The 19,427-nt window shown below is 41.1% G+C and overlaps 1 protein-coding gene across 4 annotated transcripts in view; it reads right to left on the minus strand.

Annotated features, from left to right (window-relative positions):
- Positions 1-1,102: 1,102 nt before the first annotated feature.
- KATNAL1 (katanin catalytic subunit A1 like 1) overlaps positions 1,103-19,427 on the minus strand; it is a 37,150-nt gene continuing 18,825 nt past the window's right edge. For all 4 annotated transcript variants that reach the window (XM_040055588.2, XM_040055590.1, XM_040055589.2 and 1 more), the window contains exons 5-11: positions 12,809-12,933; positions 12,197-12,302; positions 7,477-7,635; positions 6,494-6,620; positions 5,394-5,528; positions 2,942-3,068; positions 1,103-1,495 (exon numbers count right to left, since the gene is read on the minus strand). In XM_040055588.2, the coding sequence (XP_039911522.1) occupies positions 1,297-1,495; positions 2,942-3,068; positions 5,394-5,528; positions 6,494-6,620; positions 7,477-7,635; positions 12,197-12,302; positions 12,809-12,933 (978 nt within the window). In that variant the 3' untranslated portion in view covers positions 1,103-1,296. The remainder of the gene's footprint in view (positions 1,496-2,941; positions 3,069-5,393; positions 5,529-6,493; positions 6,621-7,476; positions 7,636-12,196; positions 12,303-12,808; positions 12,934-19,427) is intronic.

Consider the following 19,427-nt stretch of genomic DNA (forward strand, 5'->3'; position numbering starts at 1 on the left):
GGCGTAGCTCACAACATCACAGAAAACTTCAGAGCTTGCGTATTTCTCTGTAAATCTGGTTGTTTGACCACTCCTTCACTTTCCTACCACAGAAAACCTTCACGTGCCAGTCTTGCAGGCTGAGGCTGTGAAGAGTGTGACAGGTATACTCTAGAGAGGATTTCTCACGTTAGACTTCAGAACCCTTCTCACCACTGCACTTGTATGAAGGAAGGGAAGAAACAGTTAAGAACATAAATGAGATGATACAGATTATTTTAAATATTACTAAACCAGTAATATTTATACACTTTTAAGAAATCTTCACAAAAAAAAAAAATTAGGCATGAACACTTCTACAACATAAACAGGTACAAGTCCCATTGCCTAGTAATTCTAGGAAAAAGTTCGTATCTAATCAGAAGTGGAAGTTCACAGCCACTTGCTTTAAGGACAGTCTTTTGTTTTAAATACAGCCTTGATATTAAGTGTCTTTACTGTATTACACTCTTAGTACTAAAATAATAAAAATAATAATAGTAATAACGATTACATTTAGACAGTACAGACAAAGCACAAGATGATATATAAGCATAAAAGTGCAAGTTATAACCTAAGTCAAAGTGCCTACTGGTCAAATAGGTTCAAACTATGTTCAAAGAACAAGCATAAACCAGACTGAGAACAATCCATGCCTTTTTCTTTCCCTCTCATTTCCATCAGAAGTCATTGCAGGTAACACTGATAACAGTCTGAAGTGACATCAATTCCAAATGGGTGTACATGAGAGGAGAGTCAGGCCCATGTCTCATTTCCTCTGTGTAATGCAAATTAATCCACAGGCTTTGCTCTGAACATCTGAGCACAAAGAGAAAGAATAATAACTTGGACGCCACATTCAAGGGAGGCAGAAGCAGCACTTAAGAGCAGGGGGTACAGCAAGCCCTTGTCTGTTCCTCTGGAGTCACATCCCCCAGCTGATTTATTGACTCCAGCAATAAAAAATGACTACGAGGAAGTCAAGTAACACTGCTCCTCATTTGAAAAATAAAGAGACTACCCTCAGAAGTATGATTTTTCTCTTCCTGTTTGTCTTATTTTTCTGCTTCAGAGATAAAATATCTTTTACAATATCAGTTCATTATTGTGTTCATTCCCTTTAAAGGCAAATAGCTTAAAAGATCCTGGCACCAGAAAGGGGTGGGATGAGGGCAGAGACAGACCTTTTATTAAACCTTTAAAAAGATTTCTAACTCATTTTGAAAGTGGGAACAACAAAAACCATAAAACTCCGGCAAAGGAAATCTGTCACTGAGATTAAGCAGATCCAAACTCCGCCATCCATTTTTCATACTTCTCCAGGTCTGCAGCAGAAACAGATTTGGAGATTTTCTTCAGAGCCAGCTCAAAGTCCCCCTTGGTAACCGGCATCTGAAGCTCTTCTTTAGAAAGTGCACGAATCTCTTCTGGAGTTAAGCCATTAATACGTCTTCTCATTGCCATTAAAGATGCATCCCTGGAAATACAGGACAATGCATGGGAGCTAATTGCTAGCAGAATGTGCTGAATTTTGATTGTATACTCTTGCTAGAACCTACTGGCAGGAACACTCAAGAGAGCATTTATTTACCACAGAAGATGCAGTTCACATCTTTCGTAGTTTCCATGTTCCCAGATCACTACATTAATTCAACATAAAGAATGCATTGGCACCAGAACCCATTTAAGCATATGGTAAATGTGCAGAGATAATTAAAACAATAAAATTGAAAACCTTTTACAATGATTCATGGACATGAAATTTTACAACTTTAGAGCAGGAAAGGGCAGGGTGGGAGACGAACTCAAAGTCTTTTTTTAAAATTTTTTTAAAGTAGTCTGGATTTTTACACTGCATTCCTTTTAGACTTCAACTTTCTCCCTGCAGCGTAGCCCCAAAGGACAGTCAGCAAGGGTTAAGAGTGCAGCCCAGCTTGGCTGCCTGCTTGTCCATAGGATGTGTCAAGGGCAGAGCAGGAGGCATCAGACACAGCCCCATGTGGCCCTGCAGGCCATCGGTGCCTGTGGCTCCTCGTGCTCTGCCTGCTCTGTGACTCCTCCCCAGCTCAGATCCTGCCAGCCTGCCCCATTGGCTTGAAGAACACTGCTCATTTTCTCACACTGTGGCCCACAGGCAGTCTGAAATTACATTTTCTCTTTCCCCAGGTTTTTCCCAGCAAGGGATAACACAAGCCTTAGGGAGAACAGGTAATTTCAATACTACACAGTGAGTTTTCAAATCCATGGAGTGATTTCACATTTTCCGAAAGGCAGCAGGGGGAGAAGAAAAAAGACTCCCAAGACATGCTCTTACACAGTCAGTTTCTCTTGACAGGATTCTTAAGGGACATAGACTTCCTTCAGATAAGTTTCTTCAAAGACCTATCCTTCACCAAAAAAAGACTGATTTGTCAAAAATGAAACAAATTATGGGAACAGGATGGAAATAAATACTAATATTATAATCCATATCTCCCTTGCACCTAGAAGATTCAGGTAGACACCAAGTTCTGCTGCACTGGGGACTGTCCAAACATCCAGCATACAGAAGTCCCAAAGAAGTATTCTTTGAAAGGATTTTTTTTGGATTATGGAATTCTAGCTTTTAAACTAATGGGGGAAAAAATCTACTTTGCACTACATTAACAAATGCAGACAACTAAATGCAGCCAATTGTAACCTGAGATTTGCTCAGAGAATTTTTTTTATTTCAGATCCAAGAAAACCACATCTCACAGAAAGACTCCATGGTCTTTGGACCACTCTACATGACAGTAATACATGAATACAGTAAATAGATCTGGGCCTCAAACACAGACACTGTGAGCATGGCTTCAGCTGTACTGGGTATTGCCCTTTATCATATAATGCAAATTATGACTTTCCATACACTTATATTTGCAAATTAAGGGCAACGAGATACCTGCAAACATTGGTAATGTCAGCACCAGAATAGCCCTCAATCTTCTCAGCAATTTCTTCAAGGCTGATATCAGGATCTAGTTCTACTTCCCGAAGATTAATCTTAAGTAGCTCTGCTCTGCCTTTTGCTAGAAGGTAAAAATATTTGTTTGAAGACTGGCAAGAGTTACATTAAAAAAGATGCAAACACAACTTTGATTTTTCAGTGAAAAGTATGAACAAAAGAGTTCAATATAAGAAAAGAGAGTGAACAAGTCATAGTGAAGTGTGCAATCAAATACAGTAAAGCACTTGGTTAAATGCAGTATATTAAAACAGCATGGTTGAGAGATATTTGTCAAAGTGATCTGTCATTAAAAATGTCTGTTATATCTCAGGTGATAAAACATTTGGTCACATATTACCCAAGGGCACAAAAGCACAATCCTACAAATTTCTGTTTCTTCTCACATCCCTTTGGATTCACTCCCCATTCAAGGGTTTGACTGCATATTATTCACAGAGTTTCATTAGAACTACAATAAGGATTCTATTAAAAGAGCTTCAGACAGCACAAACCCCTTAACAACAGGCTGAACTTTAGGCATATGTTCAAGCAGTTTATTCAGTTGGGACCCAAGAAATCAGCTGAAGCCTGATAGAAAACAGACACATTAATACAATAAACACGTATTAATATATTTTCGATACAAATGTCCTGGTTTCCCACTTTCCTGCCCAGATGCAGTGTGCACACAGTGATAACCAGCAGTGCAAATGAGCACTTATGCAGTCAATTAACCATTTCTCTTCCAGAGGGCATGTGCATATGTGCATTTGGGTACATATGTTAAGCAGCCTAAGCTTGTAAGAGGGAATTCACATTTGACAGCTTAGGCCTCTGTGTTACTCTGCACAAGGGCAGGAAAGAAGAGGATGACTGCTTTCCCGGCTTTCACTGCACAGGCAAAATACGCCAGCTCAGCATCTTTATTCCTCAAGTGATCAATTTTTATGACCTACAAAAAAGGACAACCACAACAGAAGAAGTAGCAGTAGGAAAGGCTGAAAGTCTTAAAGAAATGTCCAATAAAACACATTATGCTTTATTCATTGACGTCCCTAATTCGTATATTTTTTTAAGATTTGGGGAAGGAGAAATACAAAAGAAAATAGAAAGCTTGTCTAGAGCTGCTGGTTTTGTGTACTTTGCAGAACTGTTGAGAGCACAGTTATCCATCACACACAGCTGGCACTAGCTATAGAATGGGGATTTATTATTTAGAGAGCACAATGTTCACACAGCATACCTGCAGAGAGTATCCTGCATCAGAGAACATTCTTTTAATCATTGCTGTGGGGCTAAGCAAGTCTGTGCAGCATTTTGAAAATTAAACACTATATGCTTGCATCAAATTCCACAATATACAGAAGTATATATGCTACCATACCACTTTTTCAGTTAAAATGCCTGACTACATCAAATCACCCAGCATAGTTATAAATGCATCACTCAGACTTGCCCAGAGCAGCACAACATTCTTACTTGCAGAATAGATACAACAGAAACTAAGACTGGAAATAAAACCAGATCATATCTCCTATGTTGTCCAGGGCGTAATACACTGCGTTAAAAAACAATCTGGTTTAATTAGAAACAAGAGGAAAAGCTGATAGGATTCGAAACTAATTGGTCATAAAGACAGGCATCCTATTAGGAGCTGTTACTGCCTGTAAGCTGCAAAGACAAGCTGTAGAACTATTAAGTGTCCTTAGACCTGCTAAACTCAATCACAACCACTGTCACCATGGACATGCATCTTGTTATCCTGAGTGCTCATGCAGGGAGATGAGGCATGCATTGTACCAAGAAGAAATGGAGCTATGCAAACTTCAAGTGATAGGAATCTCAAAATTAATAGGACAGGTGAATGACAGCTAGGAAAGACAATACAGGCTGAGATGTCTTAGGGCGGGAAAGCAATCAGCCTGCTGCTTTCTGAGTGACTGGAAGCACAGGAATAAAGGCAAGCAACCAGTGATTTGCAATGAACTAAGCCTGTAAGTGAAAATTCACAGATTCACTTCTTTCCATTTGTCTGCAAGGGCAGGGAGTGCATTTGCAATATTTGTGAACATGTCCAAAGGCTGCCTTTGATGATCACTCAAGGACTGACTGTTAAACATTTAAAATAATTCCAGGCTCATTAAAACTAACTCCCTTTCAAAATATAAGAACTCATCAATGGTTTGCAATGAAATGCCACAGCTCTTTGTTTTTCAGCCCCCAAGCAAGTAGTATTTCTCTTTTTCCCTCTCTCTTTAAAAAGAAAGCAATCCAGACAAATGATTAACCCCTGAATTACGCTGCTCATCGCCAAACCATCAGGATTCCTCACAAACTCAACAGTCCTGCAGTAATCCTAAACTCATCTTGTAAAGAGAGGAAAGGAAAATGATCTTATCAAACATACCTGTGGGCAAAGGTATATAAATCCTCTTCTCCAGTCTCCGTCGGAGAGCTTCGTCAATATCCCAGGGAAAATTTGTAGCAGATAATACCATAACCATCTTGGAAGGGTCATCGTTTTCCAGAGCACCACCTACCCCTGCAAGCACAACAGTTCAGAGCAATTTTACTCCAGAGCTCTTACTGATTGAGATGCCTGCTGAGAAACAGTGTGCAGACAAACACAGCCTGGACAAAGGTAAGCAACAGCTCTCTACAGTCCTGTGTCCCTTTCCAAACTTCCCTTAGCTAGTGTCACAAGACCATCATTATCACAGAAAGAGGGACAGCTCATTATTATGCTGAGTCAGGGAAGAGCTTTCTTTGACAGTGCTAATCACAGAGTCATATGTGACTGTAGCCCTACTAGTTCCACTGACAGTGCTACGTCTGTCAAGTCTGGTCATAGAAGAAATAGGAGTCACTCAGCTTACCAAGTGAGGATTGCAAAGAGACCAAAAGCTTTCCTATCCTGAGCTTACCACAATGAACCTGCAAATTGGACAACATTTTAAATAGTAGTTTATATACAGTGGTTTATACAGCAGTTTATGATAGCTGCAATATAAAGGTGGCTATCAAACCTCTACACCATACAATACTCCTCAGATGGTCCTGCTTGTTGGGTGCACCTGCACAAAACAGGTACTACATCTGACTTAAAAGGGTAATATTAGCTGCCATCATAGAATACAGCAAAAGCAGATCTCACAATGGGGTTCCACAGCTGGAGACTCTAGCAAAGGGCAGAATTTTGTATAAACTGAATACAAATTAAATACCTGCATTAAACTGCAGAGATCTCTATTATATGCTTCTCTCTGGAGCCTGTGTCTCTTTAATATGAGCTTTCAAGTCACCCTAAAAATATCCATTTTAGAAAAAAATAAAGCAGAACACGCTTTTCAGTTATCTGTTGTTGAACACTCCAAAAATACACTCAAGTTCTGCCTCATTTTTCTCTTATCCATAAAGCCAGGTTTTCCAGATGGCTCAAGTTCTTACGCTCCCACCTGTAAAGAAACAGCATCCCAAGCCCCAAAGCCAGGCCTAAGCCCTTGTTACCATCCATTTGCACAAGCAGCTCTGACTTGACTCTGCGACTGGCCTCGTGCTCGTCAGACGTGCCTCTGCGGCTGCAGATGGAATCTATCTCGTCAATGAAGATTGTTGTTGGCGCATAAAACCGTGCCTTTATTCAAATGAGAACATCATTATTAAGGCTGCTCAGCAAGCACAGGCCCTCATCAGACCACAACCCAGGCCTGCTAGATGTACTGCACACATATCTTCCCTGACTGTCACAAGGAAGGAATTCAAGACCTTGATTTACAAACCGTCATATGCTGAGGTTTATATACTTTAAAATGTACTCCTTGGGTCAGTGTTGGTTGGCTTTCCCCACAAAAAGGCATCGAAAAGGGGAAAAGAAACACTATCACAATAGAATAGTCTTCTTGACACAGTACAGACAGTTTTCATGTCCAGGTTTTGGGCTGGTGAGGGTTAAACATAAGGGACAGAAGGGAGATGAGCAATCTCAAGAGACTCAGGTTTTAGCTGCAAATATTACAGGAGTGCAGTGAGTGTCCCAGAGGTATAGTCCATATGGACATGTCCCTCACACACCCTGCATGATGGACTGCACCCACAGCTTCACTGCGAGGCTTGTGACCATCATTCAGAACAAAACCAGAACTAAATCATGTATTGCTTCTAGAATAACTGTTCCAAACCCTTTCCCATTTCAAATCTACTTCATATGGGACTGTTACCCCATAACTAAACAAGTACTGAGTTTCTGTTGAGGTCACAACTCTATTTAGTCTGGAAAATGCTATCCCAAACGTGGGTGATGAACCATTTCCTTCTCAATCTTCAATAACATACCATATGTGGAAACCCAGAAATTATGTTTTTCTAATTGGTTGAAGGGGTGTCAGTTCAGTGAACTCCCTGCTTCCAACATGCTACTGGAAGGGCAGGAAACCAAGAGTGCAGTCCTTTCCCACCTTCGTGAGCCCCAGATCACATCATCTGTGACGTACCATTTCAAACAAGAGGCGGACCAGCTTCTCAGACTCGCCTCTGTATTTGGACGTCAGTGTAGAGGAAGATACATTGAAGAATGTTGTCCCACATTCTGTAGCCACAGCTTTTGCTAGCATTGTTTTGCCAGTGCCAGGAGGACCAACCATCAGCACACCCTGAAAGGTGAGAACAAAGGTAATGAGCAACAAATTAGGAAAACTTTGCCACTGGTACTCTACACAACATCTCAATATGAGCCAAGATCTGGATTTAAATTAATAACATAATCCTCATCAGTGAAAAACAGAAGACAAGTATCCTGCTTTCAAGGACAGCATGGAAGTGTTCTGCCATTTCTTCTTACCACTCCACTGGAGTTAGAACCTCAAAAGCCAGTAACTGTTGCTTGCACCTAACACCCTAGGAAATGGACAAGAGACTTACAGCCTTGCTCAGAATCAAACAGAGTCTAGACTTGAACTTAGGCCTGTCCCAGCTCACAAGGGGCTGCACAGGCAGATGAAGACAGTAAATTCTTTTTTTGGAACAAAGACCCCTTCATGAGAACGTTTCACAGAAGCCAAAATACTTTCACAGGAAATTGTGTTCCCTCAGTAGAGAAATTTTCTACAGAAAAACATTTTTCCAAAGTATCCTGACATTGAGTATGAATCTGGTTGATGTTTACATTTGCACGAGAACATTCACTGAATACAGCAGATTGTTTTTTGCTTAATTTCCCAATCTCAATGTTCCCATGACCACACTACTTCATCACAGCAATTCCTGGATGAAACTCCATCCTCATCATGCTGTTGGATGACTGGACTATACTGCTATTCATATTTTACAGATAAGCAACTGTGGCTCATGTGGACTACTGTTTAGTCCCACAAAAGCCTAATCTGAACTTCAGTGATTATTCAGGAAGCTTTAAACTAGGAACAATAGTTAAGTCCCAGGTTGGTATCAACATCATCAGACTATCTTTCTATCTGCGGTCTCTGAAAGAAAGCAGCACACATCTGCAGCTCAGCACATTTACCCATCATTACACAAACAGGGTTTTGGCTTTACACACAGTGCTCTCGGAACCCATGTCAAGATCGTATCACTGAGATGGGTTAATCACTCTTGGTAATACCACTAAATACAGCCATCTTTATGGGTAGTCCTTCCAACCCTTTAAGCAGCAGCCCTGGACAAGGACAAAACACTGTTCCATGTTCTGCATAATACTAGTATAGGACCCCATGATTTTAAGTAAATCAGTAAAAATGTAGTGGTCAAGTGGCTTGGGGTTTTTTTTTCCCCTCCCAACTGCAAGATCTTATTACATGCTAACAAGAGTTTCCTAAAATTGCACTGTATTGCAAGGGTAATCAAATTAGCTAGAGTTAGAATTGCACATCATAATGTGCTTTGCAATTAATATCTTACATAAAATGCCATAGCAATAAAATAACTGTTAAATGCAAGCCATATAGCAAATTAGATTTCATCTGTTCCTCACAAAAATTTACTTCAAAAAGCACAAAGAATGACATGGAAGAGATCTATAAAAACAAATCAACCGGGAATGCAATTATTCAAAAATGTACTATTCAAAAGCAATAGCCTCTCTGTATTCCATTTTCCATTAACTCTTAATACCTTTATTGCCATTTAATACTTAGCTAATGCAAGCTCAACATACATTCATCGGTAAATTAAGTCAGAAATGTTCACACGCCATCTCTACAGCTAACAGTCCAAAGTCACTCCTCAGGCTGCTCAAGGTTTCCTAAGCTCCAGAGCAGCAGGCATAAAAAGTAAATGGACTCTCTTTTCTCCCTGTGAACACTCAGACATTCCGATTTGAGATGCTACACAGTTATGCTGATATTACAACAATATTGCAAACACAAGACTGGAGTGACTGGGTGAAAATTACTCATCCTGTAATATGCAGGTCAGAGATGGTGTACTGTTCTCCCTGAGCTTCAAATGTGTTCATTTAATATTTTTAAAAAAGCTTCACCTCAATTCAAAACACATTCAAAGCATGTGTTTGATATAAACTGTTTGTAGTGCAGGACCTGGTGATACAGGGAAGTAATGACATTTTTGGGATATTGGTTAAACTCTCTATTATTCTGGAAGGTCAAATCCTGGCTTCATGTACCCATGCTGTAGACTGCCAAAACTGAAGCCTGTCCATCACTTTGCACCTCCTGCTAAGCATTACAGGAAGCGTTACCTTGCATGTGATACTGGTGGCATTACACATGCATAACACAGGTGCAAAGCAGCCACACCAGGTGTAAAGCCAGGGGAAAATCAAGCTCTCTGGGGATAGAAACAATAGAAATATCAGTTAAAAAAAAAAAAAAAAAAATAGAACTTGAATTTGCAGCAAAACAAGATGTGCATGGCTGCAAACAGAAACACATAGGATCAAGTTGCTCTTTCTGCAAACTAGGAGGCTTCCACTTACTATTTAAAATCCTTGACAAACACAAAGACTTCTTTATTCTTCCTCTAAGGCTCTGTTAATCCAGAGTATTCCAATAAGAAGCTGAAATGCACCGCAGGGAGCAAGTGTTTTGATGAAATCACTGCAGGGTTACTTCTTGTTGTTGTAACAATCACTAGCAGAGCAGTGGGAAGCACAGCGAGCAACCAGGCTTTCTTGGCACAAAACAGTTCAGAGAAACAGAAAGAGCAAACCCATGGATACTCAGAAACCCATGGCTGCAACTACACAGCACCTGTGTTGAATCAGGGAAGACAGCTGGCTCCTTCAGACAAGGCACAGTCCTCTGAATACAGGCACAAACTGTGAGGGTTGTCTTGGGAATTGTTCTCAGGGGAGTCTGAACATCCAAAACCAGCTTCGGCTGCCTTTTCCCCTGAATTATTGTCCTGAATTCCTAGGCTCAACAAATGCCTGCTGCTACACTGATTACTGCAAGAAACAGCCCTCCTTTCAATACTTCTCATCCTTACAGCACAGTCAGAGGTCAACAGTAGGGAAAATACATGCTGTTCTGTGTGAAAAATAAATTCATGAGAGTTACAGCTTCACAAGTCACCAGGGAAAAGGCTAACAATGAAGACTCTTCATAGCCTTGTCAGAAATCAATTTGCATTTCAGAGTGAAGAGAGGAAATAATCTTAGAATCTTTTCCATGTCTACAACCACCTGGTTTTCAGAGGTGACACTGCTCAGTAGGAAAAGGTAGTCTCATGCAAAGAGATGGAGATTGTAACTCTTTAAAGGACCAAGCTGTTCCTCATTTAGCCACTGCCACAACACTTGGAGACAAAGCCAGTGGCATTTTTCACATTTCCTGCAGTTTGCTGAGATACCTGCCTAAAAGATAGATGGTCACTACATCCTGCGTGCATGCTAACAGGTGAAAAAAAAGTAAAGCCGATTTTTTACTCCATTAGAAGATTTTGAACACTAGACAGATGGGGCCCCCATCGTCTATAATAAGAATATGGATCCACTTCCTCTAAGCCAAGAAGAAAAGAAAGAGATTCAGCTGTTCAAAATACACTAAAACCTCACCCTGCACGTGTAACCCACAGCATCTAGTCTCTGTCCAAGATGATAGCTCAGTTAACTGTAAAGTTAACCACAAGGCCACTGGTACTGACCACAAGCACTCTAACTCCAATGGCTCAATAGCCGAGGGCTAGGTTTGCACTGACTGTATGTTTGGGCTCCCTCTCTGTAACTCATTAAAACCCCTGGGAACAGCTCTCAAGCAGCAATCTCCCAGCTCCTGCTGGGTCTGACCTAAGCATAAGCCAGGGAAACACAAGGACCAATCAGGAAAAGACAGAACAAATGTTAGTAGAGCAAGAGCCGATACACGCCGCTGAACCAGCGAACTAAACAGGAAACCACTCACGTGCACAGCATTCCCTGCACATGCCACTGCCTTCCACACTCACAGACAATGTGCAACAGTCTCTTTTCCCCAGTAACGCTACTCAGTAACCAAAAAGGCCTTGTGTTGTGACTAGTTACTCCCCAAACAAGCCCAAATCCATCCCACATCAAAACCAAGAGAATTTTATTTGCTGGTTACAGAAATGGTCGCCAAACTACTCTCTCTTCCTTCTTAGCTCTAAGCAAGGCCCAGATTGGGCTCACTTCTGGTCAATCAACCTCGTTCAGTCTCATATCCTTCTTGCTGCCCTGTTGGCAATTCCTCTCCTACCCTGAATTTCTCACTCCAGCTGCAACTACACCCAGCTGCAAATGTAACTGCAAAGCTAAGTCACTGACTTCCTTGTACCAACCAGGCTGCAGTTTGCAGTCTGAGTGAGAGATAGTTAAAACATTTGGAAAAACCATTCCAAGGACTGTTTTCTTCTGGGAAGTGTTGACAACTGAACACCATAAGCCTATGTAGAGCTCTCTATCAGGTCTAAGCATTTTTGCTTCCGTCAATATAATCTGTGTGCTCCCATCTACAGATTGGCATACAGAAAGTATTACAATATCAACAAGCTAAAAGTGAGTAAATAAACAGAAAATACTGTTTACTCTAAGGGCCAGATGCACTTCCAGCTGTTTCTTTCAGTGCCTTTTACATGAATCATTACGAGAGGATTTAATAAACAAATTCATGATCTTTCCCATTTACCTTTCTAGCCTTTGCTACAGGCATCCACATGTTACAGCAGGAGACACACATAGCTACAGCTTGCCATTCACTAAAACACCACATAAATTCTCACCTTCCAAGGTCTTCTGATCCCTTTGAAAAAATCAGGCATCCACATCGGAAGAACAACAGCTTCTCTTAATAATTTCTTGGCTTCTTCCAAATCTGCTATGTCATCCCTGTGCAAGATGAAGAAACTTGTATAAGATTCTCATACAACTGTATTTCTTCTATTTTTATACAAGAGAAATAGAAAAGCTTTTCACTTTGTACCATTTCTTTCAGTGTGTAAGCATATACCTCATGAGAACACTCCTATCATACTGTGACCAAAAATTGAATCCACTTATGGAAGACAGGGAAAAAATTATTTTCAACTCAAGCTACCCAGAGCTGCTTAATTAAAAATTGTTTTGGACAATGTGAACACCAAAGCAGCATCTTTAAAGATCTCTGGAGCATATGTTCATTTCAGCAGTACCTGTAACGGGTGTACTGCACATAATATCAATTAGCAACAAAAAGCTTAACTTTAGTCAAATTAATAAACAGTTAAAGCAAAAGATCTCATTTTTGCCTATCTGTAGAAGATTATGTTATCTCCCTATTTTAGGAGTTTGAAGATGGGTAATTTCTCTCCTTTTCCACACTAGCAAAAGCATTTGAATTGAGAAAATCCTCATACCAATGAATGCTTGGATTCCTTGATACGATGTCTCTTTCAAGAGCTTCGATCAGGTCTTTGTCGTAACCTGCTCCATCAAATTTTGGAATTTCCCCATCACCAAAATCCTGGGGTATTTTCTTTCCCTAGAAGTGAAAATCATACAGGCTCATAAGGATATTAGACAACTGACACACTTCCTGGCCAAGCAAAGGCATGAATCCATGAACAGCCCCACAAAGGTGGCTGTGTCATGACTTAATGCTACATTAAGTCCTAGCTGAAGACCAGAGCACCCAAAGCATATTCTGAAGATGCTACACTTGTCACCCTACCTGTCAGAAGTAAACATCTGAAGCTATCATCACTGAAAAGGAACAGAGAAGCTGTCACACGCATCGTCTTTGACGAAGGAAAACCAAGATTCTCTCCCCTCGTTTCATTAAAGCCTTTCTTCCCAGCAATATCCGCTTCCCTCAACTACAAACTATCTATGTCTCACCTCTCATTCACAGGCCAGCTTCATAAACAATTAAAATGCTTTTAAAAGGTCATATTTATTTAAGGGCTGCACCAAAACCCCTAAAAAAGCTCCAAAGACATCCAGGCTTCTTAGACTACAATAATTTCTGCAGCACACCAATGCTGCATCGGTGACCAAGACACACTCTGCCTCTGCCCCAAATGGCCCAGAGTTTCTGGTTAATACTTCCACAGTGCCGTTCAGCTTATGGGGGTGAATCAACATTGTCCCTTCGAAGCATCAGAGCTCACGCTCCTCCTCTCTCGGTTCTGAAGGAAAACGCTTCCCCTCCCAGCATTCAGGGTGCCTGAAAAGCAGCTGCGCCGGTTTAACGGAGCGGGCTGCGTAGGGAGCTACTTTAGGACTCTTAACTCAGCTTCTAAACACTAGCAGCAGCAAGTTAAAGAATCCCAGCTGGCTGGACAAAAGCATCCTAGACGAAGGCGGGTTGAGAGGCAGCTGGAGACACACAAATAACCTCGCAGTGGAAAAACAAAAAGGTAGCGATTACACCCCTCCCAATTGCCGTTTGCTCACGACAAGTCGTGAGGGACTAGTTTATCTTCCCGCTACTTTAATTTCTCACTTTCAAGCGAACTCTCGTGTTGTTTAGTACTCCTAGCTCAGCTTTTTGCAATAGAAACGAAACTCGGTTGTGTTTAAGCAAAAAGATGGCGTGAAAAATGGTAGCGGTCTGGTATAAAAAGGAAACAGCGAAAGACCACACACTGTGGTATTTTCAAGATTTCAGGAGAGATAAAATGGATTCCAAGTGTAACCACTGGGGAGGAAAAAAATACAATTAAATGAAAGGTATTTGCTGTCTGTTACATACTCCTCTTGTTCTGCAATGGACTACCCTTCCTCGTAGAAAAAATTTTCCGCCCAGAAAAATCACAGGACAGTCGGTTTATCTTGTCGCGGTTGGGTTTTGTTTATTTCCTGGGTGAAACCGAGCGAAAGCAGGACCCGAAGAGCAGGAGCAGGGAGCGCGGCTGCCCGCGGCGGCACGGGCAGCCCCGGGAGCCGCCGGACAGACGGCGCAGCGCCCGTGGCGGAGCTCAGCCCGGCGGGGCGGAACAGAAACCAAACCGGGAGGGCGCCGGCAGCCCCGGCGCGGCCGCGGGGCGGCAGCACGGCCCCGATCCCGGCCCCGATCCCGGCCCCCATCCCGGCCCTCATCCCGGCCCTCATCCCGGCCCTCATCCCGGCCCTCATCCCGGCCCTCATCCCGGCCCCGATCCCGCGGGATGCGCCAGGGACCGCTGGTTCTCCTGCCCCTGCGGCACGTCTCGCCAGCGGAACGATGGAGAAGGGCGGCCAGCGGGCAGACGTGCTGTCAGCATCACCTCGGCTGTCATTGTAGTGACATTGAATTTTTTATTTTCTTTTTTTTTTGCCCCCAGTTCCGGAATGAAACCAAGATTTGAAGTAGTTGTAGTTTTCACAAGTAATAAGATTATTAATGCTGGTCCCAAATTGGTCCAGCCTGCAATTCTCAGCAGATAAGTGAGCATAGACTAGAAATAATGATTTTTTTAAAATGTCACCTGAAACTAGGCAGCAGGAGTAAGTATAATTTTTCCAGTCATCTCTTCAGGTATTACTTTCACGAAACAGCTTTAAATAAAGTTGCTGTGATGGCTTCTCTCTAAGAAGATATGCCAACAGATAATTATATGGAGCTGTAAAAGACTACTCCCACCCTTGGCAATCCCATCTCATAATTTCAGGCAACCAATATCTGTCTTAAACATTGAGATTTCAGCTGTCCTTTCCATCAGGAAGAGCTATTAGATCTGCACTAACACACTGGAAGAAAAACTTTGTTTCCAAAAGTGATGTTATTTCTACTCTTGCACTAAGTTTCTGTATTAGTTTCAGCGGTTCGCTCCTCGGTGTGTCCACCACACTGATATACTAGCATCCGGTTTGTGCTCTCCCTTCATTTACCAAAGTCTCATTTTGGAACATAAGCTGAACATAAGTGACCATAAGATTTTTAATAACATAATAACATAATAATAATTTAATAACATAAGTTTTGGAACATAAGCTGAACAAAAGTGAACCATTCACTTCAGCAACACTTTTTTTTTCTCTCCCTCCTAATGTTAACATACCTTTCTTGAGCATGGTTGTACACAAAATACTCCAGCTGTTTTCTCACCAGATCCTCCTATACTGGCACAGGTATCTCTTCTCTCTGCTGGTAGCACCTCAACACTCTGGGATTTTGTTTACATTCACATCCACAGCATTATCATACTGCTCCCTTTAAGGCAACCTCAGGAGATTAACCATATAGAATAACCCTGAGGGCTGTAATGGCCAGAACTGGACTCTGAAGACACCTTGCTTTCCTGCAGGTTCTTTCCACTGCATACAAATGCCAGGTAACAATTGCCACATGCACTTTCCATCCCTCATTGCCAAAGCAAAAGGTGGCAGCTGACTGTGCCTCACCCCGGCACCCAGCCCTTCCCATCACCACCAGGAAAAGGTAATGTGCCAAATGGAAGTTCAGCCTGATCCGGTTCCTGCTGATACATCCAAATCCGTCTGCTCCTCTACCACTGAGCTCCAAGCTTCTAGCAGAAATTCTTGTTACAGTTTCCAAGAACACAGCCTGCTGCTCTGCACCACTGAACATTATCCCATTTCCATGACTCCAACACAGAGTTATCCAGTTCTTCCCGTGCAACAGCTTCATTTGCCTCTTCTGGGGATTGTGCTTCCCAATTTGGTGTCATGAGCAAATTCAGTTAGTGCACGCCTCTTTTTTCTGCCAAGTTAAACTGGCACAAAAAATATTAATTTATATACAAAACAAGAGTCAAAAATTATTTGCCAGTTGACTGCTACTTCTCCTTTCAGTGCTGCTTGTTTACTTTCACCTTGCTGCCTAATCCCACTTTACAATTCCTCTACACCACACACTAGATTAACAAATTGCTTCCCATGTGGTAATTTCTTTCCAAAGACATTAAACAGAACTCTAAGGAAAGTCCTGGCAGAGGCAACACCTTTGCTTAAGAAACCATATTTCGCTCTATTCCACTTTTCAGTTACTTCCAAGTCTTTAGCTTTTCATCCATTCTAAATTTGTTGTAAGACATATAAAAATTAACAATTCCAGTTGTCTGGATCACTTTTTCTTTCCCCTTCTCAAGAGAGGCATTGTCAACACGACTCACCATTCAAATAAGACAGCATCAGACTAAGTAAATTTTACTGTAAAAAGGTGCTCCCAGCACTGCAATTTCACCTCACAGTTCTTTTAGCATTTTTAGATGGAAATTTTGCAGCCTTCCAGTCTCAACACATGGAGGTCTGTGCTTTCACCTAAATGCAACTATCTCATGTCACAGTTGGTTGATGCAAGCAATCAAAAATAATTCAATCAATCAAAAATAATTCCATTTTTTAAGTCATACCTTCATTGATGTTAATATTCACTCAAATGGCTGTGCAGCCCATGGATGTTTCATACCCTTCCTAATATTTACTGTCTTTATCCACTGACGATAATAATCTAAAGAGTACTCCTTAAAAAGTGTTCTAGTGCTTAGATATGGTATTATGTGATTTCTAAAAGACATACTGGCAGCATTCATGTTGCCTCTTTAAACTGAACTATTGGACAGAAGCTAAAACTCTTGATAATGCTCCAGCAGAAGGTACCATGAGAAAAAGGCCAATAATTTCCAGTGGTACTAAGGAAAAAAACTTGAAAGTAGTGTTTGAAGAAAAAGAAAAAGGACACATAAGGATTTAGTGGATAGGCACAATCTGGTGGGTTTAGTTCAAAATTATTTTATATAGCACTAAAAAAGGTAATTTTATTGGCATAGGCAGGTTAAAATTACTTATCCCAAGACGGTTAGTGTCAGAATGAAAAGATGTTATGATCTAGAGAGGAGAAACAGTGAAAGAAGGAATTTGTTTCAAATGAGGCAGAGCATGTCTAAAATATACCTACTATACTTACATTTACCTTGCAAAAACATATGCGTGACATTGTGGTATTACGGCCAGGACAGCATGCAACCTACTACACTGCAGTCAACATCTTAGGAAACGGATAGTTCATTCCATGTTCATGCACCCAAACCCAAAAGCTACAGAGCTGAGACATTTAGTAGGAGAAAAGATGCCTGGTTACTTAAATTAAAGCTTCACGTTTCCCTATCACTTTTAACTGAACAGGATGAGTTACCAAATCTCTGTGATTTGACATACCAGGCTACAGAGGAGAGCTGCTTGATGGCTCAAACTCAGAAACTGAAGAACAAATGCTTGTAAACCTATTTTCATGCCTGTGTGCAAAATATAGGAAGTTGCATTAACTTCTTCTACTTCCCACACCTGGTTATTTCTTCTTTCATTCAAAATCTTTCTCAAAGGCAAATCGTGGGTCCCTTACAAGAACCATCATACAGCACATGAGGATTTGTAACCTGGGGTGATTTTCAGTCACATTCAGACAAAGGAGCTAGAATAACCACCAAGGAGCTAGACAAAGGGGAATACAAGAGCACATGTATTGGAATTTTTTGAGGAGTAGACATATTTTCCTTCTGCCACCTAGTGACCAATTTATTCAGATAAGAGCGGTGTTTAAAATGTGCTATATTAAATGGACCCCCTTCATGACTTTTCCTGCACCTCACAGCAGTAGTATTGCTAATCACATTATTCCCAGAGACGAGTATTATACAAGTCATGTTGTTGTAGGCTCCTTATAGTAAAGCCCTATAATGCTCATCACCGGAAAGCTGGGAGAGCAGAGTTCACCCTCATTAGAGCTAAGACTTTGAAGGCTGCCTTACACAAGCACATCTGGTGAACCTGTCACACACCACGACTCCAATTCCCCATAGAGCTGGCAAAACTTTCAATAATTTCAACAGATCTTCATGAGATTTTTATAGCTTGCAGGAGGCACACTTGTTATGAAAAATCTTACTGATCCAGGGTAAAGAGATTTCTAAAATGCTTGATCTGTACAGTCACTCAGTGGCACTGCTGAAAACGTGCCTGGCCCTACCTTCTGATGGTAATAAGGGCTAGGTTTACTTAATACTTTTCCTGCGTATCCAAAAACAATTTATGATGGGAAAAGTCTATCTTTGAGTTATTCCTAAGCTGTCAAGAAGGGCAACAGAAAGGTCACAAAGGAACTACCCAAATTTTGGAAGAAAATTGGCCTAAATATTTTCTTACTCATCTCTCAAGATCTGTACAATACTGTGTGCCGCCATAGGAAGGCATGTCTTGTATCTTTGTCTGTCAGGAAAGTAATGCCACTTCAGTACAGTCTCAATTTGTATAATTAACAACACAGAGTCCTTGGGTTCCTGGCACTAATTCCACAGATAAATTTAAAAACACAAGTGTCTCAGAAACAGGGATTTGCACACTGAAATTTTTTGCAGCCACAAAACAGTACTGTTTTGGACATCACCACTTTATAGTGAATCACCGTTTCTCCTTTTCTTTCACTTCAGCACTGCTTCTTTTTCATGGATCTTCAGAACAAAGTGTCTCCAGATTAGTCTAGTTTAATTCATTGCTTTTACTTTTAAAATTAAGCAGTTCTAAGAAACTTCTTAGATACATACATATCTTAGATAAATACAAACCCCCTTTCATAAACCAGAGTAAATGAAAGTTGCTTAGAGTTTGCTTTTAATACTTCTCCCTCATATCATTCTCAAATATGTAACTTGAAATAATTTGGCAGAGCATTACCCATCATCAATGCATTTATGGTACTGTTCTGAATTCCTAGGCACGCCTAAATTTTACTATGGTAAGGCAGAGGCAATGTGGAGGTACTGTGGAACTCCATTCATAATGCTTCAAGTCTAGGGAAGGGCACTGGTCTCACTTTTGCTCTTTTTACATTAATATCTTTACAAAAGCTCTGTATTGGATTCCTTTAAGGAAAAAAACCCACCAAACATGAGGGTCAAGGAGGAGAAGGGACGTTATGCCTGAATGACACCTAGAGATTAGAGACAAGCCCATGGTCTTCACTCAAAGAGTAAGAAACCCTCAGCAACAAGACAATGTGCTTCCCTCCCTCAAAAAAAATCTCATGCAAAGACAGAG

This window comes from Hirundo rustica, chromosome 2, assembly GCF_015227805.2.
Source record: "Hirundo rustica isolate bHirRus1 chromosome 2, bHirRus1.pri.v3, whole genome shotgun sequence".
Classification (NCBI taxonomy): domain Eukaryota; kingdom Metazoa; phylum Chordata; class Aves; order Passeriformes; family Hirundinidae; genus Hirundo; species Hirundo rustica.